The following is a 24,417-nucleotide window of genomic DNA, read 5'->3' on the forward strand; positions in this document are numbered from 1 at the left end:
TTAATAATAATAATAATAATAATAATAATTATTATTATTATTATTATTATTATTATTATTATTATTTGAGAAACTGTAAGTCGCTTCTGGTGCGGTAACAACAACAAAAGGCCGAATAGATTCTCTCCTTCGTTCCTTCTCTTCTCCTTTCATTCCTTTCTTTCCTTCCTTTCTTCTCTCTCTTTCCTTGCCTTCCTTTCTTCACTCTTTCGTTCTTTCATTTCTCTCTCTCTCCTTCCTCTCTCTCTCTTTACCTTTCCGTCTTTCCTTTTTCTCCCTCCCTCCCTCCCTCCTTCCTTCTTTCTTTCTTTCCTCTCTCTTTCCTTCCTTCCTTCGCTCTCTCCTCCTTCCCTTTCTCCGTTCTGCCTCTCTCTTTTTGCCTTGCTTTCCTTCTTTCCTTCCTTCTTACTTTTCTTCCTTCCTTTCTCTCTTTCCTCCCTTGCCTTGCCTTCCGTCACTCTTCCCTCCTTTCCTTTCTCCCTCCTTCCTCTCTCACTCTGCCTTGCTTTCCTTCTTTCCTTTTCTCCTCCCTTCCTTCCTTCCTTTCTCTCGTCTTCCTTCTTTGCCTTGCCTTCCTTCCTTCCCTCTCTCGTCCTTTCCTTTCCTTTTGCCTTGCCTCCCTTTTTCTCCTTCCTTTCTTTCTCTCTTTCCTTCTTTGCCTTGCCTCCCTTCCTTCGCTCTCTCGTCCTTTCCTTTCTCTCTTCCTTCCTTTCTCCCTCCTTCCTCTCTCTCTTTCCTTCCTTCCGCCTTTCCTCTCTCTTTGCATTGCCTTCCTTCTTTCCTTTTTCTCCTTCCTTCCTTCCTTTCTCTCTTTCCTTCCTTGCCTTGCCTTCGTTCCTTCATTCTCTCCTTCACTCTCTCCTTTCCTTCCTCTCTTCCCTCCCTCCTCTCCTCTCCTTCCTTCCTTCCTTCCTTCCTTCCTTCCTTCCTTCCTTCCTTCCTCTCTCTGCCTTGCCTTCCTTCTTTTCTTTTTCTCTCTTCCTCCCTCTTTCTTTCCTTCCTCCCTTCACTCTCCTCCTTTCCTTTCACCCTTCCTTTCTTCCTCCTTCCTCGCCCTCTATTTTTGCTTTCCCTTCCTTCCTTCCTTCCTTCCTTCCTTCCTTCCTTCCTTCCTTTCTCTCCCTTTCCTTCCTTCCCTTTCTCCCTCCCTCTCTTTCTTTGCCTTTCCCTTCCTTCTCCCCTCTCCCTTCCCTTTCTTTCCCCCCTCCTTCTTTCCTCTCTCTCTCTCTCTTTCCTGTAATCCGCCAAATATAAATAAAATGTTGTTGTTGTTGCTTTTCTCCCACTTCCTTTCTTTCTTTCTCTCTCTCTCCTCCCCTTCCTTCCTTCCTTCCTCACTTTCTTTTCTCCTTCTTTCCTTCCTCTCTCTCTCTCTTTCCTTCTTCCTCATTCCTCCCTCCCTCCTTTCTTTCTTTCTTTCCTTCCTTCCTCTCTCTCTTCCCTCCCTTTTCTCCTTCCTTCCTTCATTCCTTCCTTCCTTCCTTCCTATAGGACTGGGAGGAGGGAAGCACCCATCATGATGAATAATAATAATAGCAGTAGAAATAATAATAATAATAATAATAATATAAAAATACTAATATCAACACGAATATAATACAATATAATATAATAATATAAAAATACTAATATCAACACTAATAGAATAGAATAGAATAGAATAATACAATAATAATAATAATATAAAAATACTAATATCAACACTAATATAATATAATATAATAATACAATAATAATAATATAAAAATACTAATATCAACACGAATATAATATAATATAATAATACAATAGTAGGAGTAATAATAATAATAATAATAATAATAATAATAATATAAAAATACTAATACCAAGACTTATAATATAATATAATAATACAATATTAAATAATAATATAGTATAAGAATGAAATATAATGACATAATAGTAGTATATAACAATATAATAACATAAAACACAAATACAATAACAGAACAATACTACTAATGATATACTATGATAATAAAATATCAGTGTAACATAATCATATAGTATATATTATATAATAATATAATATAATAATAAAATATAAGACACGAATAATACACTGTAACAATAAAAAACAATAGACTAATAATATGAAATAATCATACTGATAATAGAATAAGAATGAGAATAAAACAATACTATAATAAAATATAAAATACTAATAATATAACATAACACAATAATATAACATGAGATAATCATACAGTATATCTTATATAATCATATAATTTTATATAACCATATAAATATATAATACAGCATAACAATATAATAATAAAATGCAAAACATAAATAGTATGAATAATGCCAATAATAGAATAAGAATGCTACTAATAATAACAATATAAATCACTAATAATATAACAAGAGATAATCATATAGTATATGATATATGATTATATAATATCCATTATATATAATCATATAGTATATGTGATTAATATTGTATATATTATATGATTATATAGTATAGTATATATGATTAATATAGTATATTATACAGTATACATTATATATAATCATACAGTATATATGATTAATCTACTATATGATTAGATCATGTTATGTCTTTTATATATAATAATGTTATATAATTCATATATAATATAATTATATAATGATACGATAATATACAATAATAGAATAATACAATATATATTAATACAATAATATAATAAAATAAAAACAGGAATAATATGAAATAATAATGCTAATAATAGAACAATACTACTAATCATAAAATATAAAATACTAATAATATAGCATGAGATAATATATATATATATGATATAATCATATAGTATATATTATATGATTGTATAGTATATACTATATATAATATGCACTATATGATATAATATATCAGTCATATATATTATATATGATTGATATATCATATCATATAGTGCATATTATATATAATATTATAGTATATGTGATTAATATAACATATTAGATGATCATACATACTATATAATCATAAAATATATTATATACTATATATTTTATAATTATATAGTATATATGATCAATATATAGCATATTATATTACTATATAGTCTATATAATCATATAATGTATACTATACTATTCACATATGCTATAAGATTATATATAGTATATCTCATACAGTCATATATATTATATGATTATATAGTATATAGAATATATGATATAGTATTTAATCAATATATATTATATTATATGATGATATAGTATATAGTATATACAATAATGTATATTAATCACACATTGCTATAAGGTTATATATAATATGTACTATAATCATAAAGAATATCTCATACAATCACATATATATTATATGATGATATAGTATATACATTATATGATGATATAGTATATACATTATATGATGATATAGTATATACATTATATGATGATATACATTATATGATGATATAGTATATATAATCTATATATCATATTATATGATGATATCGTATATAGAATATATTATATGATGATATAGTATATAGAGCAATATAATGTATATTGTATAGTATATATAATATACTATATGATGATATAGCATATAGAATAATATAATATATTTTAATCACACATGCTATAAGATTATATATAATATGTACTATAATCATAAAGAATATCTCATACAATCACATATATATTATATGATGATGTAGTATATATAATCAATGTATATCACATTATATGATGATATTATATATAATATGCTATGATGATATAGTATATAGAATAATATAATATATAGTATACATAATATATTATATGATGATATAGCATATAGAATAATATAATATATAGTATACATAATATATTATATGATGATATAGCATGTAGAATAATATAATATATAGTATATATAATATATTATATGATGATATAGCATATAGAATAATATAATATATAGTATACATAATATATTATATGATGATATAGCATATAGAATAATATAATATATAGTATACATAATATATTATATGATGATATAGCATATAGAATAATATAATATATAGTATATATAATATATTATATGATGATATAGCATATAGAATAATATAATATATAGTATACATAATATATTATATGATGATATAGCATATAGAATAATATAATATATATTAATCACGCATGCTATAAGATTATAAATAATATGTACTATAATCATAAGGAATATCTCATACACACATATATTATATGATGATACAGTATATACATTATATGATATAGTATATACAACATATATTATATGATGATATAGTATATCTAACCAATTTATATTATATTATATTATGATATAGAGTAATATAATATATATCTGATTGTATGATATATACTATATGATTATATCGTTATATTATTAATATAATAATATAATAATACAATGCGATACTACAATATAATTCAATAGAAAACACAAGTCATATCATAGAATCCTAGAGTAGGAAGAGACCTCATGGGCCATCCAGTCCAACCCCATTCTGCCAAGAAGCAGGAATGTTGCATTCAAATCACCACTGACAGATGGCCATCTGTTTAAAAAGCCTACAAAGAAGGAGCCTCCACCACACTCCGGGGCAGAGAGTTCCACTGCTGAACGGCTCTCACAGTCAGGAAGTTCTTCCTCATGTTCAGATGGAATCTCCTCTCTTATTATTAATATAATAATATAATAATATAAGTATAATAATAGAATAATAGAAATATAATAATATAATATTAGAATAATATAAATAGAATAATAGAATAATATAAATATAATAATAGAATCATAGAATCAGAATCCTAGAGTTGGAAGAGACCTCCTGGGCCATCCAGTCCAACCCCATTCTGCCAAGAAGCAGGAATATTGCATTCAAATCACCCCTGACAGATGGCCATCCAGCCTCTGTTTAAAAGCTTCCAAAGCTCTCATAGTCAGGAAGTTTTTCCTCATGTTCAGATGGAATCTCCTTTCTTATTATTAATATAATGATATAATAATATAAATATAATAATATAAATATAATAATATAATAATATTAATATAATAATACAACTACAAGAGAGGAGATTCCACCTGAACATGAGGAAGAACTTCCAGACTGTGAGAGCCGTTCAGCAGTGGAACTCTCTGCCCCGGAGGGAGTGTGGTGGAGGCTCCTTCTTTGGAAGCTTTTAAGCAGAGGCTGGATGGCCATCTGTCAGGGGTGATTTGAATGCAATATTCCTGCTTCTTGGCAGAATGGGGTTGGACCGGATGGCCCATGAGGTCTCTTCCAACTCTTTGATTCTATGATTCTATGATTCTAATGGCTTCAAACTACAAGAGAGGAGATTCCATCTGAACATTAGGAAGAACTTCCTGACTGTGAGAGCCGTTCAGCAGTGGAACTCTCTGCCCCAGAGTGTGGTGGAGGCTCCTTCTTTGGAAGCTTTTAAACAGAGGCTGGATGGCCATCTGTCAGGGGTGATTTGAATGCAATATTCCTGCTTCTTGGCAGAATGGGGTTGGACTGGATGGCCCATGAGGTCTCTTCCAACTCTTTGATTCTAGGATTCTAATATTAATATAATAATATAAATATAAGAATATAAGAATATTAATACAATAATATAATAATATAAATATAAGAATATAATGATATAAATATAATAATAGAATGCTATAAATATAAGAATATAATGATATAAATATAAGAATAGAATAATATAAATAGAATAATAGAATAATATAAATAGAATAATAGAATAATAGAATAATATAAATAGAATAATAGAATAATAGAATAATATAAATAGAAGGTCTCTTCCAACTCTTTGATTCTATGATTCTATGATTATAATGTTAATATAATAATATAAATATAATAATATAATGTAAATATAATATATATATTTATATAATAATATATTATATAAATATAAGAATATAATGATATAAATATAATAATTTAATAATATAAATATAACATAATAATATAAATGTAATAATAGAATAATATAAATATAATAACATAATAATATAAATGTAATAATATAATAATATAAATATAATAACATAATAATATAAATGTAATAATATAATAATATAAATATAATAACATAATAATATAAATATAATATAATAATACAACTACAAGAGAGGAGATTCCACCTGAACATGAGGAAAAACTTCCTGACTGTAAGAATAATATAAATATAATAATAGAATCATAGAATCCTAGAGTTGGAAGAGATAATAATTACCTCTTAATTATAATTATTATTATATTTATATTATTATATAATAATATAATAATATAATATAATAATATAAAATATATAATAAAATATAAATAAATAATATAATAATATAATAATATAATATAATAATATAATATAAATATATAATATATATAAATAAATAATATAATAATATAAATATAATAATAATTATAATAATATAATATAATATAAATAAATAAATAATATAATAATAATATAAATAAATAATATAATAATAATATAATAATAATATAATATAAATATATAATATAATAATATAATAATATAATAATATAATATAATATAAATATATAATATAAATAAATAAATAATATAATAATATAAATATAATAATAATAATATAATATAATATAATATAATATAAATAAATAATATAATAATAATATAAATAAATAATATAATAATAATATAATAATAATATAATATAAATATAATAATATAATAACACAATGCGATACTACAATATAATCCAATAGAAAACACAAGTCATATCAAGCCATAACCCCAGTAATCCTAGACTAAGAAGGAGCAAAAGGAGCAAAATGAGACTCAGGCAGTGTCCCAGGCCACCCACCTCCAGGAAGACCCCCAAAAAGACCCAAAACAGGCTCCAAATTCACCTCTGAAAGAGAGAGAGAAGGAGAGAGGGAGAGCTGTCCCTTCCATCTTTCCAGATTGTCCGGCTGGGGTGAGTAGTGGGGAGCCTTCTCTTAAAGGGGCAGATCCAGGGAAAGAAAGGAAGGGAGGGAGGGAGAGGAAGCAAGGGATAGGAGCAGAGAAGAGGTGGAGGGGAAAGAGAGAGAGAGAGAGAAAGAGAAAGAGGAGGAGGAGAAGACGCGGACGCCACATCCCTCTGCCCACCCCTGACGGGGAGGAATCCCCACCAAAGTCTCTCTCTCTTTTCCCTTTCTCTCCCCCCCCCCCCCCAGTTTTTTTTGGGTGTCAGATTGAAGCCCGTCTGTGCGCATGTGCGAAGGTGTCCAAACTGACAATGCTGGGGAGATGAAGCTGGCGCGGCAGAGTTGCTGCGGGTTCAAGGAGGCATCTCACCATCCACGCCGGCGGCACCATGCGATCCAAGGCGAGAGCCAGGAAACTGCCCAAAAGTAGGTCCATATTGGAGGGGAGGGGGGGGGGGCGAGGGGAGGGGGAGGAGGGGGAGGGGCTGCCCGAGAAAGAGAGAGAGAGAGTGGGAGAGAAAAGTCCCCGGAAGAGTCTCCAAAAGGCTCTCCAAAAGCTCTCCAAAAAGGGTCCCCCCAAACCTCTCCAAAAGCTCTCCAAAAAGGGTCCCCCCAAACCTCTCCAAAAGCTCTCCAAAAAGGTTCCCCCAAACCTCTCCAAAGGCTCTCCAAACTCTCCAAAAAGGGTCCCCCAAACCTCTCCAAAAGCTCTCCAGAAAGGGTCCCCCAAACCTCTCCAAAACCTCTCCAAAAAGGGTCCCCCAAACCTCTCCAAAACCTCTCCAAAAAGGGTCTCCCAAACCTCTCCAAAACCTCTCCAAAAAGGATCCCTCCAAACCTCTCCAAAACCTCTCCAAAGTTGAGTCTCCAAAGGGACCCAACTCTCTCCAAACTTTGGGACGCTTCCCCCCCTCTCTCTCCCCTCTTTCTCCCACTTCCAAGTTCTTGTGCAACCCTGTTGTGTGTGTGTAACTGTGTATGTGCGCGGGGTGTGTATCTCTCTCCAATCTTGTTGTTTCCCTTCTTAAATGCCGGCCTTTGGAAATAGTGGGCGCTCGCGCCTCGCCGCTGGCCCAGGCCGAGAGGCTCCCCAGATCATGGCAACGCCGAGCCAGTTCTTTCTCTCTCTCTTCTTTTGGGGTGGGTTTTTTTTTTGGGGTGGGGGGAAAGGCCCCCCTGGAAGTCGAGCCTCTATTTCCCCCCTTCGGTCGCCCCCTCTTTGCCAGGAAAAAGGGGCGATAAGGGCTCCTTCTTCCCTTCCTTCTCCTCCCTGTCTCCTTTCCTGACCCTTTCCTTCACTTTCTTTCCGTCTCTTTCCTTCCCTCCCTCTCTTCTTTCCCTTACCTTTCCTTCACTTTCTTTCCGTCTCTTTCCTCCCCTCCTTTTCTTCTTTCCCTTCCCCTTTCCTTACCTTTCCTCCACTTTCTTTCCTTCTCTTTCCTCACCTCCTTTTCTTCTTTCCCTTACCCTTTCCTTACCTTTCATCCACTTTCCTTCCTTTCCCTTCTCTCCTTTAGTTATTTCCCATACCCTTTCCTTCACTTAATTTCCGTCTCTTTCCTCACCTCCTTTTCTTCTTTCCTTTACCCTTGCCTTATCTTTCTTTCACCTTCTTTCCTTCCTTTTCCTCCCCTCCTTTTCTTTTTTCCCTTACCATTCATTCACTTTCTTTCCGTCTCTTTCCTCCCCTCCCTTTCTTCTTTCCCTTACCCTTTCCTTCACTTTCTTTCCTTCCTTTCCCTTCTCTCCTTTTCTTCTTTCCCTTACCCTTCCCTTCACTTTTTTCCTTCCTTTCCCTTCTCTCCTTTTCTTCTTCCCCTTACCCTTTCCTTCACTTTCTTTCCTTCCTTTCCCTTCTCTCCTTTTCTTCTTTCCCTTACCCTTTCCTTACCTTTCTTTCCATCTCTTTCCTCCCCTCCTTTTCTTCTTTTCCCTTCCCCTTTCTGACACTTTCTTTCCTTCCTTTTCCTTCTCTCCTTTTCTTCTTTCCCTTACCCCTTCCTTATCTTTCCTTCATTTTCTTTCCTTCCTTTTCCTCCCCTCCCGTTCTTCTTTTCCTTACCCTTTCTCCTCTTCCTTTCCCTTCTCTCCTTTTCTTCTTTCCCTTACACTTTCCTTACCTTTCATTCACTTTTCTTCCTTTCCCTTCTCTCCTTTAGTTATTTCCCTTACCCTTTCCTTCACTTAATTTCCATCTCTTTCCTCCCCTTCTTTCCTTCTTTCCCTTACTCTTTCCTTCACTTTCTTTCCTTCCTTTTCCTCCCTTCCCTTTCTTCTTTTCCTTACCCTTTCTCTCCTTTTCCCTTCTCTCCTTTTCTTCTTTCCCTTACCCTTTCCTTCACTTTCTTTCCTTCCTTTTCCTCCCCTCCCTTTCTTCTTTTCCTTACCCTTTCTCTCCTTTTCCCTTCTCTCCTTTTCTTATTTCCCTTACCCTTTCCTTCACTTTCTTTCCGTCTCTTGCCTCCCCTCCTTTACTTCTTTCCCTTCCCCTTTTTGACACTTTCTTTCCTTCCTTTTCCTTCTCTCCTTTTCTTCTTTCCCTTACCCCTTCCTTACCTTTCCTTCACTTTCTTTTCTTCCTTTCCCTTCTCTCCTTTAGTTATTTCCCTCATCCTTTCCTTCACTTAATTTCCATCTCTTTCCTCCCCTCCCTTTTTTCTTTCCCTTACCTTTCCTTCACTTTCTTTCCTTCCTTTTTCTCCCCTCCCTTTCTTCTTTCGCTTACGCTTACCTTTCACTTTCCTTCCTTCATTTTCCTCCTCTCTTTTCTTCTTTCCCTTACTCTTGCCTTACCTTTCCTCCTTCACCTCCTTCCCTTCTCTTTCCTCCCCCCTTTCTTCTTTCCCTTACGCTTACCTTTCCTTCACTTTCTTTCCTTCTTTTCCTTTCTCTCCTTTTCTTCTTTCCCTTACTCTTTCTTTCCTTCCTTCATTCTCTTTCTTCCTTCCCCTCCCTTTCCTCAGTCCCTTACACTTACCTTTCCTTCCTTTCCTTTCCTTCTCTTTCCTCCCCTCCATTTCTTTTTTCCCTTACGCTTCCTTCCTTCACTTCCTTCCGTTCCCTTTCCTCCCCTCCTTCTCTTTCCTTACCTTTCCTTACCTCCTTCACTTCCTTTCCTTGCTTCCCTTACTCTTTCCTTCCTTCGCTTTCTTTTCCTTCCTTTCCTCCCCCCTTTTCCTTACTCTTTCCTTGCCTCGAATCCTTCGCTTTCCTCTCCTCATTTTCTTCTTACCCTTGCACTTTCCTTCCTTCACCTTTTTCCTCCCTTTTCTTCCCCTCTCTTTCTCCTTTTCCTTACATTTTCTCCTTTCCTTCACTCTCTTTCCTTCTCTTCCCTCTCCTCCCTTTCTTCTTTCCCTCGCTCTTTCTTTCCTTCTCTTTCCTCCACGCTTTTTCCTCTTTCCCGTACTTTTTCCTCATCGGGCTGCTGTGAATTTTTCGAGCTGTAGAGCCATGTTCCAGAAGCATTCTCTCCTGACGTTTCGCCCTTCCTTACCTTTTCTTCCCTCCTTCACTTCTCTTTCCTCCCTTCTTTTTTTTCTTTCTCATACTCTTTCCGGCCCTTCTACACCGCCATATATCCCAGAATATCAAGGCAGAAAATCCCGCAATATCTGCTTTCCTTTACTCCTTACTTCCTTAGTTATTCCTTCCTTCACCCCTTTGCCTTCCTTTTCCTCCATGCCTTTTCTACTTTCCCTTACTTTTTCTCCTTTCTTTTGCTTCCTTTCATTTGTTTCTTCTTTCCCTTATTTACTCATTCCTTCCTTCACTTTCTTTCCTTCTCTTTCCTCCATTCCCTTTCTTCTTTCCCTTGCTTTTCTCCTTTCCTTTTCTCCTTTCATTCATTCTATCCCTTCTCTTTCCTAACCTCCTGTTTTTCTTTCCCTTATTTTTTCCACCCTTCCTTTCCTGCCTTCCCTTTCTTTTTTCCCTTACTCTTTCTTTAACTTTCATTCCCTCCTTTTCTTCTTTCCCTTACTCTTTCCTCCCTTCGCTTGATTTCCTTCCTTCCCCCTCCCTTTCTTCTTTCTCTTACGCCTTCCTTCATTTTCTTTCCTTCTCTTTCCTCCTTTCCTTTTCTTCTCTCCCTTACACTTTGTTTCTCTTTCTTCCGCTTCCTTTCTTCTTTCCCTTCTGCCTTCCTTACCTTTTCTTCCTTTGCTTTCTTTCCTCCATTCCTTCTCTTTCCTCCACTCCTTTTCTTCTTTCCCTTCTGCCTTCCTTACCTTTTCTTCCTTCACTTCCTTTCCTTCTCTTTCCTCCATTCCTTCTCTTTCCTCCCCTCCCTCTCTTCTTTCCCTTCTGCCTTCCTTTTCTTCCTTCACTTTCTTCTCTTTCCTCCATTCCTTCTCTTTACTCTCCTTTCTTCTTTCCTTTATCCCTTCCTTACCTTTTCTTCCTTCCTTCACTTTCTTTCCTTCTCTTTATTCCTTTCCTTTTCCTCTTTCCCTTACACTTTCCTTCCTTTACCTTCTCTTTCCTCCCCTTCCTTTCTTCTTTCCCTTACACCTTCCTTCCTTCACTTTCTTTCCTTCTCTTTCCTCCATTCCTTTTTTCTTTCCCTTACTCTTTCCTTCCTTCACTTTCTTTCCTTCCTTTTCCTCCCCTCCCTTGCTTCTTTCCCTGTACTCTTTCTTAACCTTTTCTCCTTTCATTCCGTTCCTTTCTTTTTCTTTCCTCCTTTCCCTTACTTTCCTTCCTTTTCCTCCCCTCCCTTGCTTCTTTCCCTGTACTCTTTCCTAACCTTTTCTCCTTTCATTCCCTTCCTTTCTTTTTCTTTCCTCCTTTCCCTTACTCTTTCCTTCCTTCACTTTCTTTCCTTCTCTTTCCTCCCCTCCCTTGCTTCTTTCCCTGTACTCTTTCCTTACCTTTTCTCCTTTCATTCCCTTCCTTTCCTTCTCTTTCCTCCATTCCTTTTCTTCTTTCCCTTACTCTTTCCTTCCTTCACTTCTTTTCCTTTCTTTCCTCCCATCCCATTCTCCTTCGGGGCCCTTCCACACCGCCATATAACCAAGGGCCCAGCCCTATATCTCTGAATATCAAGGCAAAAAAAATCCCACAATATCTGCTTTGAACTGGGATATATGGCAGTGTGGACTCAGATAACCCAGTTCAAAGCAGGTATTGTGGGATTTTCTGCCTTGATATCCTGGGATATAGGGATGTGTGGAAGGGTGGCCAGCATATCAAGGCAGAAAACCTTACAATATTTGCTTTGGATTGGGTTATCTCAGTCCACACTGCTCCAATATATCCCAGTTCAAAGCAGAAAATGTTGGATTTTCTGTATGGAAAAGGCCTCTCTTTCCTTTCTTTTGAGTGTGTTTGTTTATTACCAACTCACTGAATATTGATAGGGCGGCCTAGACATAAATTATTATTATTATTATTATTATTATTATTATTATTATTATTATTATTATTTTCTTCACTTCCACTCCCTTCCCTTCCCTTCTTCTTTCCCTTCTTTCCCTTTTCTGTCCTTTCCTTCCTTTTCCTCTCCTCCCTTTCTTCTTTTTTAGTTTTCTTATTATTTTTCACACAGTTAGCCATCCATAACAGTGCAAACCTTGACATACTGCAACTCACTATAGATGACTATTTACAGTTTTTGTAACTGAGGCCCCTTTCCACATAGCTGAATAAAATCCCACAATACCTGCTTTGAACTGGAATATATGGCAGTGTGGACTCAGATAACACAGTTCAAAGGGATTTTCTGCCTTGATATTCTGGGATATAGGGCTGTGCAGAAGGGCCCTAAAGTTTCCTCCCTTTCTTCTTTCCCTTACTCCTTTCCATCACTTTCTTTTCTTTCTTTTTTCTCCCCTCCCTTTCTCCTTTCCCTTACTCTTTTCCTTTCTTTTCCTTCTTTCCTCCCTTCCCTTTCTTCTTTCCCTTACTCCTTTCCTTCCTTCACTTTCTGTCCTTTCTTTTCCCTCCCCTCCCTTTCTCCTTTCCCTTACTCTTTTCCTTTCTTTTCCTTCTTTCCTCCCTTCCCTTTCTCCTTTCCCTTACTCTTTTCCTTTCTTTTCCTTCTTTCCTCCCCTCCCTTTCTCCTTTCCCTTACTCTTTTCCTTTCTTTTCCTTCTTTCCTCCCTTCCCTTTCTCCTTTCCCTTACTCTTTTCCTTTCTTTTCCTTCTTTCCTCCCTTCCCTTTCTTCTTTCCCTTACTCCTTTCCTTTCTTTCCCCAATTCACTTTCTTCCTTCCCTTCTTCTTTCCCTCACTCTTTTCATTACTTTTCCTTCTTTCCTTCCTTCCTTCACTTTCTTTCCTTTCTTTTTCCTCCCCTCCATTTCTCCTTTCCCTTACTCCTTTCCTTTCTTCCCCCCATTCACTTCCTTCCTTCCCTTCTTCTTTCCCTCACTCCTTTCATTACTTTTCCTTCCTTCACTTTCTTTCCTTTCTTTTCCTCGCCTTTCTTCTTTTTTAGTGTTATTATTCTTTGAATATTTTCATACAGTTAGCCATACATAAAAGTGCCAAACTTGACAGACTATAACTCACAGTAGATGACTATTTACAGTTTTTGTAAGTTTCTTTCTCCCCCTCCCAAATCCTTTATTTTCCTTCCTTCCTTCCCTTTCTTTCGTTCTATTTACTCCTCTCCCTTTCTCCTTCCCCTTACTCCTTTCCTTTCTTTTCCTTCTTTCACTTTCATCCTTTCCTTAGCCTCCTTTCCCTTCCTCCCCTTCCCTTTCTTCTATCCCTTTCTCCCTTCCTTCTTTCCTCCATTCACTTTCTTCCTCTCCTTCACATTCCTTCCTTCCCTTCCCTTTTTCTTTACCTTCTTTATTTTCCTTCTATCATCCATTCACTTTCTTCCTCTCCTTCACATTCTTTCATTCCCTTCTCTTCTTCTTTCCCTAACTCCTTTCTTTTCCTTCTCTCCTCCGTTCACTTTCTTCCCTTCCTTAACCTTCTTCCCTTCCCTTCTTTCCCTCCTTTATTTTCCTTCTATCATCCATTCACTTTCTTCCCTTCCTTCACCTTCCTTCCTTCCCTTCTTCTTTAACTACCTCCTTTATTTTCCTTCTTTCCTCCATTCTTTCTTCCCTTCCTTCCCTTCTTCTTTCCCTAACTCCTTTCTTTTCTTTTCCTTCTTTCCTCCATTCACTTTCTTCCTTCCTTCCCTTCTTCTTTCCCTAACTCCTTTTCTTTTCCTTCTTTCCTTCATTCCCTTCCTTTCTTCCTTCCCTAACTCCTTTCTTTTCTTTGCCTTCTTTCCTTCATTCACGTCCTTCCCTTCCTTCCTTTCTTCTTTCCCTAACTCCTTTCTTTTCTTTTCCTTCTTTCCTCCATTCCCTTCCTTCCCTTCCTTTCTTCTTTCCCTAACTCCTTTCTTTCCTTCTTTCCTCCATTCACTTTCTTCCCTTCCTTCCCTTCTTGTTTCCCTAACTCCTTTCTTTTCTTTTCCTTCGCCTTCTTCTTTCTCTTCTTCTTTCCTTTCCTTTGTTTTCCCTCCCTCCCTCCCCTCCTTCCTTTCCTTTCCTCCCTTTTTCCCCAGTTTTGGGAAATGTCACCTTGAGCCAAAGTTGCCAAAGAAAGGTGAAAAGGCGCCTTAACCAGTCCCCACTTTCTCTCCGCCTTTTCAGTCAAGTGTGTCTCCAACCTTGTGCCAGAATTGTGCTGTGTGTGTCGGTAAATTAGGCAATTGGTGAGACAACTTGAAGATTGCCTTTGGAGAATCGCCCTGGACCCTTTGTTGTAGTTGTTGCTTTTCCCCATCCGTGTTAGGAAACTGGGCTTGGGGGTGGGTCGGTTTGTAAGGCTTTGGAGACCCCCAAAATTGGAGAAGAAGGTCCAACACGGAGGGTGTGTGCTTCTGAAGCCGTCGCCCTTTGAGATTCAGAAGCCAAGTTGTTGCGGTCGGAAGCGTTCCAGTCTCAAGGCTCCAAACTTGACCTGGCGCTCACCTCCAACCCTTGAAGGGCTTCCTTCTTGACTCCTTCCTTCAAGGGCCTCTTTGTTTATGTTTTCGAAACCTTCTCAGGAGGCTTCTCCCTTTGGGTCTTCCTTAACGGGAGGTGCAAAGAGAGCACAGAGGATCCGGATGGTTCCCCGACAGCAAGGGCAACTCGCCATCCAGTGCTCCTCCGGGCGTAAACTTCTCCAGAAAACACAACGGGGAAGACTTATTGGGGGGTCGAATGGGGCCAAATTTAAAGGGGATCGCAAGGGGAGAAGCCTGTCCTCATGTGGGCCCATTTTGCGGGGTTTCCTTGCCCCGGATTGGGACTATTTCGGGGTTTGTACGAAGCGTAAATTGCAATGCGTAAAGCGCGCCGAGGAAGCTTCTCTGCTCCCGACTTTGGAAACACTTGCTTTTTGGAAGGCTTTGTAAAGCTTGAGTGGATGTCCCCCACTTATTTGCAGCCCCCAAATGTTTGTGTGTGTGTAGGCTTTGTGTGGGAATATTTGTGGGGATTCCTTGCCCCGGATTGGGACTATTTCGGGGTTTGTACGAAGCGTAAATTGCAATGCGTAAAGCGCGCCGAGGAAGCTTCTCTGCTCCCGACTTTGGAAACGCTTACTTTTTGGAAGGCTTTGTAAAGCCTGAGTGGATGTCCCCCACTTATTTGCCGTCCCCCAAATGTTTGTGTGTGTGTGGGCTTTGTGTGGGAATATTTGTGGCGTTTCCTTGCCCCGGATTGGGACTATTTCGGGGTTTAAACGAAGTGCGTAAAATGGAGTGCGTAAAAGCGCGCCGCGGAAAAGGCTACACTGTTCCCGACTTTGGAAACGTTTAGTTTTTGGAAGGTTTTAGTAAAGCCTGAGTGGAGGTTTCCCACTTGTGTGTGTGTATGTGTCTGGGCTTTGTGTGGGAATGTTTGCGGGGTTTCCTTTGCCCCGGATTGGGACTATTTCGGGGTTTAAACGAAGTGCGTAAAACGCAATGCGTCAAAGCGGGCCGAAGAAGCTTCCACTGCTCCCGACTTGGTTTTTGCAAGCTTTTGTAAAGCCTGAGTAGGGCTTCCCCACTTTTTTTTCGTTCCCCAAATGGTAAAGAGACTCCTCCTTTTGTGTAGGAATGTTTCCAAAGCCGGGTTTCTTGGATCCGGATCTGTCAAGGTCAATGTGAAGCGGGTTCTCTCCATTTCGGCTTCTTTGTTGACCAAACCCAAAGTGTCTTATTGTCTCTCTTTAGTCCTCCTCTTACCCAAAAGTCCAACTTGTTTTAGGGGTTCTAAAGCATGGTTTGAATCCAGGAGACCCCGTTTCTCGCTCCTTCTCCAACTCCAGAAAGAGATCCAAGCCAAAAGCACCTTCTCTCCAACTTCGAGGGAAAACGGGAAGGCATTCCGATGCATGCCTGGCTCAATAAAAGGCTTTCTCTTTCTCTTTGGCTCTTGTTTGCCTTCTGAATCCCTAGAGTTAGGGACTAAATATCACCATATCCGAGGGGCAAAAGGGGTCTTCCTTGTGGGCCCCAAGACCTCAATCTTGGAAAATCCCAGAAAAAGGCTGGGTCGAGACTGTCAGAGCATGAACTAGTCAAATTATTATTATTATTATTATTATTATTATTATTATTATTACTATTACTATATTATTATTATTATTATTATTATTATTATTATTATTATTATTATTGCCATTACCATTATTACTATACTATAAACATTACATTATGACTACTACTATTACTACTATTGTGAACTTAATTTCTCTCCTGCCTTTCTCCCCATAGCTGTTGTTGTGGCCATTACTATTATTATTACTATACTATAAATACTACATTATTACTATTACTATTACTATTATTACAACTATTATTACAACTATTGTGAACTTATCTCCCGCCTTTCTCCCAAAGGTGTTGTTGTTGTGGCCATTACTATTACTATACTATAAAAACTACATTATGACTACTACTATTACTACTATTGTGAACTTAATTTATCTCCTGCTTTTCTCCCCATAGCTGTTGTTGTGGCCATTACTATTATTAGTACTATACTATAAATACTACATTATGACTATTACTATTACTACTATTACTACTATTGTGAGCTTAATTTATCTCTCTCCTTTCTCCCCATAGCTGCTGTTGTTGTGGCCATTACTATTATTATTACTATACAATAAATATTACATTATGACTACTACTATTACTATTATCATAACTATAAATACTACATTATGACTACTACTATTACTACTATTGTGAGCTTAATTTCTCTCCCGCCTTTCTCCCCATAGCTGTTGTTGTTATTGTTGTTTATGGCCATTTCTACTACTATACTATAAATATTACATTATGACTACTATTAATATTATTACTACTATTGTGAACTTAATTTATCTTCTGCCTTTCTCCCCATAGCTGCTGTTGTGGCCATTACTATTATTATTACTATACTATAAATATTACATTATGACTACTAATAATATTATTACAATTATTGTGAACTTAATTTATCTTCCGCCTTTCTCCTCATAGCTGTTGTTGCCATTACTATTATTATTACTATACTATAAATACTACATTATGACTACTACTATTACTACTATTGTGAACTTAATTTCTCTCCATAGCTGTTGTTGTGGCCATTACTATTATTATTACTATACTATAAATACTACATTATTACTACTACTATTACTACTATTGTGAGCTTAATTTATCTCTCGCCTTTCTCCCCATAGCTGCTGTTGTTGTGGCCTTTACTATTATTATTACTATACGATAAATATTACATTATGACTACTACTATTACTATTATTACAACTATTGTGAACTTAATTTCTCTCCCACCTTACTCCCCATAGCTGTTGTGGCCTTTACTATTATTATTACTATACTATAAATACTACATTATGACTCCTACTCATACTGTTATTACAACAATTGTGAACTTTATTTCTCTCCCACCTTTCCCCCCATAGTTACTACATTATTATTATTATTATTATTATTATTATTATTATGGCTGTTAATATTATAACTACTATGCTATTAGTATTACTAATACTATTATTATAGCAACTGTTATGAACTTTATTTATCTTCGGCCTTCCTCCCCATAGTTATTATTAGTAATACTGATATTGTTACTAGTATTACTGCTATTATGCTACTACTCATACTATTATTACAACTTTTGTGAACTTTATTTCTCTCCCACCTTTCTCACCATAGTTACTACATTATTTATTATTATTATTATTATTATTATTATTATTACGACTATTAATATTATGGCTATTACTATTATGACTACCATACTATAATAATTATAATTGTTGCTATTACTATAATTGTTACTATTACTACTACTAATACTATTGCAACTATTACAAACTTTTTTCTCTTCTGCCTTTCTCTGCATCGTTATAATAATAATGATAATAATAATAGTAATAATAATAATTAATAAACTTTATTTATACCCCACCACCATCTCCCTGATGGGGACTCGGAGTGGCTTACATGGAGCCAAGCCCGGACAACATACTATATTATTATTATTACTATTACTGTTATTATTGCTACTAATGTTACTGCTATCACATTATTATTACTACTACTATCATTACTACTATACTATTATTATTACTAATACTATTACAACTGTTATGAACTTTATTTCTCTTCTGTCTTCCTCCCCATAGTTATTACTATTACAATTATTATTATTGCTAGTAGTTTTACTGCTATCATACTGTTAGTTACTATTATTACTACTATACTACTACTACTATTATTATTATTATTAATACTATTACTATTGCAACTTTATGAACTTTCTTTCTCTTCTGCCTCCCTCCCCATAGTTATTACTATTACAATTATTATCATTGCTACTAGTTTTACTGCTATCATACTATTATTGTTACTATTATTACTACTATACTATTATTATTACTAATACCATTACTATTGCAACTATTGCGAACTTTATTTCTCTTCTGCCTTCCTCCCCATAGTTACTATTACTATTATTATTATTGCTACTAGTTTTACTGCTATCATACTATTATTGTTACTTTTATTATGCTATTAGTAGTAATAATACTCTTATTATTGCAACTGTTATGAAATTTATTTCTCTTCTGCCTTCTTCCCCATAGGTATTATTACTATTACTGTTACTATTGCTACTAGTATTACTGCTATTATTCTATTATTACTATTATTATTATTACTAATACTACGATTATTACAACTGTTGGGAACCTTATTTCTCTTCCGCCTTCCTCCCCATAGTTATTACTACTATTACTGTTACTATTGCTACTAGTATTACTGCTATTATGCTATTATTACCATTATTATTACTAATACTACGATTATTACAACTGTTAGGAATTTTATTTCTCTTCCACCTTCCTCCCCATAGTTATTATTACTATTATTGATACTAGTATTACTGTATTATTCCTAATACTACTATTACGGCTGTGAGGAACTTTATTTCTCTCTCTCATTTCGTAGTAGAACCATATGCCATGCTTTTTGAAAGGCCCTGAGCTCTATTCTCTGGGGCCCTTCCACACAGTCCTATATTTCAGAATATCAAGGCAGAAAATCCCACATTATCTGAGTGTGGACTCAGATAAGCAGATATTGTGGGATTTTTTTTTTGCCTTGATATTTTGAGATATAGGGCTGTGTGGAAGGGCCATAGAACTTTTCCTAGCCTTAGAATGCACTTTGTAGCAGTGCAGCGTCAGGCTAAGTATGGAAAGGGTTGCATCATGAATGTAGACCTTGCACTTTCCTCTTTTTTTGCTCCCCTTTTGAGCAGAAACTCAACACCTTGGTGGTTCTGGCTGTGGGCAAACCTTTAGGCCTAGCACTGTAGGAAGTGTGAGCCTTTTGATTTTTTGGAGGGATGTATGTTTGGGGCTGCAAGTAAGGTGTTTACAAAATAGCAAGGCTTTTAGGTTTCCTACAAATGCTGGCAAATTGGAGAGTGCAAGGACCTATTCTTCAAGGGATATATATATATTCCTTCGATGGGAGGGCCTTTGGAGCAGGATGGGTCAAAATGTGTCACTAAAAAGTCCTGAATCAACATAGCCAATGGGATTTTGGCCTGCATCAATAGGAGCATAGTGTCTAGATCTAGGGAAGTCATGCTCCCCATGCTCTATTCCGCCTTGGTTAGACCACATCTGGAATATTGTGTCCAATTCTGGGCACCACAATTGAAGGGAGATATTGACAAGTTGGAATTATTGACTAAAACGATCAAGGGTCTGAAGAACAAACCTATGAGGAGCAGCTGGGTTTTTTTTTGGGGGGGGGGGGGGTTGTTCAATGGACAAATGGCATATCCATGTATTCCGGAATGGCATCTTTTACATGCCAAAGGACCTTGGGAGCTAAGCCCAAACCAATACAATGTAAGTTGCAGAAACATAGGATGGGTAACACCCGGATTGACAACATCCCTTATAGTGCCAACAAAGAGAAAAAAATAGGACAAGTGCAAAGAAGCCAGAATGGATGTCCAAAGAACTTCTAATTGTGCTAAGACTCAAAACAGACATGCACAAGAAGTGGAAAAAGGGAGAAATCACCAAAGAAGAATTCAAACAAATACTCAACTCCTTTAGGGAAAAGGTCCGCAAGGCTAAAGCACCAAACGAGCTCAGGTTGGCCAGGACATTAAAAACAATAAAAAGGGTTTCTTTTCTTATGTCTTGGAGTTCTCATGGAAAACAAGTTTCACATGAGCCAACAATGTGATGTGGCGGCAAAAAAAAAAAAAAGCCAATGGGATTTTGGCCTGCATCAATAGGAGTATAGTATCTAGATCCAGGGAAGTCATGTTACCCCACTATTCTGCCTTGGTTAGACCACATCTGGAATATTGTGTCCAATTCTGGGCACCACAATTGAAGGGAGATATTGACAAGCTGGAATGTGTCCAGAGCAGGGCGACTAAAATGATCAAGGGGCTGGCGAACAAGCCCTATGAGAAGCAGCTGGCTTTTTTTTAGGGGGGTGGGGGTGTTTGTTCAATTGACAAATTGCATGTCCATGTATTCCGGAATGACATCTTTTACATGCCAAAGGACCTTGGGAGCTAAGCCCAAACCGATACAATGTAAGTTGCAGAAACATAGGATGGGTAACACCCGGATTGACAACATCCCTTATAGTGCCAACAAAGAGAAGAAATGGGACAAGTGCAAAGAAGCCAGAATGGATGTCCAAAAAACTTCTAACTGTGCTAAGACTCAAAACAGACATGTACAATAATAATAATAACACTTTATTTGTACCCCGCTACCATCTCCCCAAGGGACTCGGTGCAACTTACATGAGGCCGAGCCCAAACACAACAATACAAGCAATAATAACAACAATACAAGCAATTAAAAAACACAGACAATAAAATACACAACATTATCAAGAGGACAACACATAAGAAGTGGAAAAAGGGAGAAATCACCAAAGAAGAATTAAAACAAATAGCCAACTCCTTTAGGGAAAAGGTCCGCAAGGCTAAAGCACAAAACGAGCTCAGGTTTGTCAGGGACACTAAAAACAATAAAAAGGGTTTCTTTTCTTATGTCTTGGAGTTCTCATGGAAAACAAGTTACACATGAGCCAACAATGTGATGTGGCAGCAAAAAAAGCCAATGGGATTTTTTTGGGAGTGAATAGGAGTATAGTATCTAGATCCAGGGAAGTCATATTATTCTGCCTTGGTTAGACCACACCTGGAATCACACTGTGTCCAATTCTGGGCACCACAATTATTATTATTATAACTTTATTTGTACCCAGCTAGCATCTCCCAAGGGATTCAATGCGGCTTACAACAGACCGAAGCCCACACAATATAACAATACAGTACCTAGCAAATAAAACAGTTAAGCAAGAACAATAACAATAGCAATACAACAAGACATTATTAAAAACTGAGCCGGCCAGAGTGGGGGTACAGGATTAAAAGTGCTGATGTGTCGGAGGGATATGGGATTATAATATAAGTACGGTGTGCGGTGTGTGGTGATCTTGGTCCTAACTAAAGTGCTTCTGGGGTTTGGTACTGAGGATTCCTAGTCTGAGAAGGCACATTGGAACAGCCAGGTTTTCAAATTCTTTCTGAAAACTGCCAATGTAGGGGCTTGTCTGAGGTCTTTCGGGAGGGTATTCCAGAGGCGGGGGGCCACCACAGAGAAGGCCCTGTCTCGTGTCCCCACCAAGCGTGCTTGTGACACGGGCGGGATCACGAGCAGGGTCTCTCCAGAGTGAACGTGTGGGTTCGTAGACAACGATACGGTCACGCAGGTAGGGTGGTCCCAAACCGTTCAGGGCTTTGTAGGTAAGCATCTGCACCTTAAATTGGGCTCGGAAAATACACAGCAGCCAGTGGAGCTCCTTAAACAGTGGAGCTCTCTCTGTAGTGGGCCCCAGTAGTGGGCCCAGTAGTGGGCCCCAGTTAACATCCTGGCTGCTGCCCGTTGGACCAGTTGTGTCCAGAGGAGGGTGCCTGAAAAGATCAAGGGTCTGTAGAACAAGTACTATGAGGAGTGGCTTAAATGTTTGGGAATGTTTAGCCTGAAGAAGAGAAGGCATGAGAGGAGACATGATAGCCGTGTTTAAATATGTGAGAGGAAGTCACAGGGAGGAAGGAGCGAATTTGTTTTCTGCTGCCCTGGAGACTAGGATATGGAACAATGGCTGCAAACTACAAGAAAGGAGATTCCATCTGAACATTAGGAAGAACTTCCTGACTGTGAGAGCCATTCAGCAGTGGAACTCTCTGCCCCGGAGTGTGGTGGAGGCTCCTTCTTTGGAGGCTTTTAAACAGAGGCTGGATGGCCATCTGTCAGGGGTGCTTTGAATGCAATTTTCCTGCTTCTTGGCAGAATGGGGTTAGACTGGATGGCATATGAGGTCTCGTCCAACTCTTGATTGAGAAGTTGCTACAGATCATAGCCTGAACTGTCCTCTTGCCAAAATCAGGTCCAAAATCAGAAGGGGCCAAATTATAATTTTTTTTTACACAATATGTACTTTTTTGTTGCAAGGCATCTTGGGGCTGAGTAAAAGGTGAGGGAAATAAATTAATAATACATAACCTTCGACCCTGTGACGCGTTTTAGTTCAAGGCTAGTTGCCTTGCTCTTTCCTTTCCATAGCCAGCATCATAGCCATTTGCCAGGTTATAAACTCTTTGGGCGTCATATTTTGCAGAGGGGTTTTTCCTACTTTGCTCCCCCCTCCTCTTATTTGCTGCAAATGCCATTGAGGTCATCTTACTTATGGCATAAAGAGTTCTTTGTCCCCTGGGCTTTCAGCTCTCTCTCGTTCTCTCTCTCTGTTTTCTGATATGTACAGAGAGGCCAAGGAAACTGAGACGTAGAGAGGGAAGCCCGTATTCACCTTGGGTGGGGAGCCACCCAGAAATAATCTCTCACCTCTTCTGCTAATCCATCCTCAATTCTTGGCACAATTGGGCTGCAAAGCAACCTTGCCCAGAATCAGAGGCGGTATTTTGGCACCCACCCCTTCCAACCAATTACTGATATATATTTTCTATTCATTGTGGAGTTCTGTGTGCCATATTTGGTTCAGTTCCATCATTGGTGGAGTTCAGAATGCTCTTTGATTGTAGGTGAACCATACATCCCAGCAGGGGCGGCTCATCCATTACGCGAAGTAAGCGGTCGCAGAACACTTTTTTTTGCTAGGGGCGCAGAGGCGCCTCTGTAAATGCCCCTCGACCGCCACTTGAGGAACGCCCCCTCAGCTCACAACAGCCCTAGCAGTCAGGGGGGAGCCTCGGCTTTCTTGCCTCGCTGTCGGGCGATCCTCTTCCCAAAGGGGCCGGGCCCTTGATCCTCGCCTAGCCCCTCTCGTTCCTGCTCCACCTGGCCACTGGGTGCCGGCGTTCAATCATTCTCCATGTTCGATCCCTTCCCCATGACCGGCTCCCTTTCCCAATCCCCCGGCACTCCACCCATCTCCTCTCCTCTCCCCAATTCGCGGGTGAGCCAAGGGGTGGAGCCGCCGCGCCTGGCCCGCTTCGGGTCCGGAGGGGTGTCTGAAGACCCCAGCGTGCACACCAAAAGTCACCTCTTCTCCTGACTTTCTCTTCAGCCGAGAGAGAGAGAGAGAGAGAGAGAGAGAGAGAGAGCCCCTCTGGCTGGAGTTATCTCCCACCTCCGCTCCCTCCTTTGTTTTTGCGCCTACCTTCAGGAAAGGTGGGCAACTCCACCTCCGTCTCTCTCTCTCTCTCTTGGTCCCAATGGCTGAGGAGAAAGTCAGGAGAAGCAGTGACTTTTGGTGCACACGCCGGGGTCTTCAGGCACGCCTCCGGACCCAAAGCGGGCCAGGCAAGGGAGCAAGTGCGGCAAGTGTAGTTACTGGGATGTATAGTTCACCTACAATCAAAGAGCATTCTGAACTCCACCAATGATGGAATTGAACCAAATATGGCACACAGAACTCCCACGACAAACAGAATATA

The 24,417-nt window shown here is 37.8% G+C and overlaps 1 protein-coding gene and 1 long non-coding RNA gene across 5 annotated transcripts in view; one reads left to right on the forward strand and one right to left on the reverse strand.

Annotated features, from left to right (window-relative positions):
- Positions 1 to 7,228, reverse strand: part of LOC132764705 (uncharacterized) — a 22,540-nt gene extending 15,312 nt beyond the window's left edge. Inside the window, exon 1 of one of the 2 annotated variants that reach the window (XR_010910415.1) lies at positions 6,915 to 7,228. This is a non-coding gene — a long non-coding RNA (uncharacterized lncRNA). Of the gene's footprint in view, positions 1 to 6,868 lie in introns of both variants that reach the window. The other variant, XR_010910416.1, reaches the window with a different exon arrangement.
- Positions 7,229 to 7,317: 89 nt separating this feature from the next.
- Positions 7,318 to 24,417, forward strand: part of PRDM16 (PR/SET domain 16) — a 637,493-nt gene continuing 620,393 nt past the window's right edge. For all 3 annotated transcript variants that reach the window (XM_067472770.1, XM_067472771.1, XM_067472773.1), the window contains exon 1: positions 7,318 to 7,400. In XM_067472770.1, the coding sequence (XP_067328871.1) occupies positions 7,364 to 7,400 (37 nt within the window). In that variant the 5' untranslated portion in view covers positions 7,318 to 7,363. The remainder of the gene's footprint in view (positions 7,401 to 24,417) is intronic.

The sequence above is a fragment of the Anolis sagrei genome, chromosome 13 (genome assembly GCF_037176765.1).
Source record: "Anolis sagrei isolate rAnoSag1 chromosome 13, rAnoSag1.mat, whole genome shotgun sequence".
Taxonomy (NCBI): Eukaryota; Metazoa; Chordata; class Lepidosauria; order Squamata; family Dactyloidae; genus Anolis; species Anolis sagrei.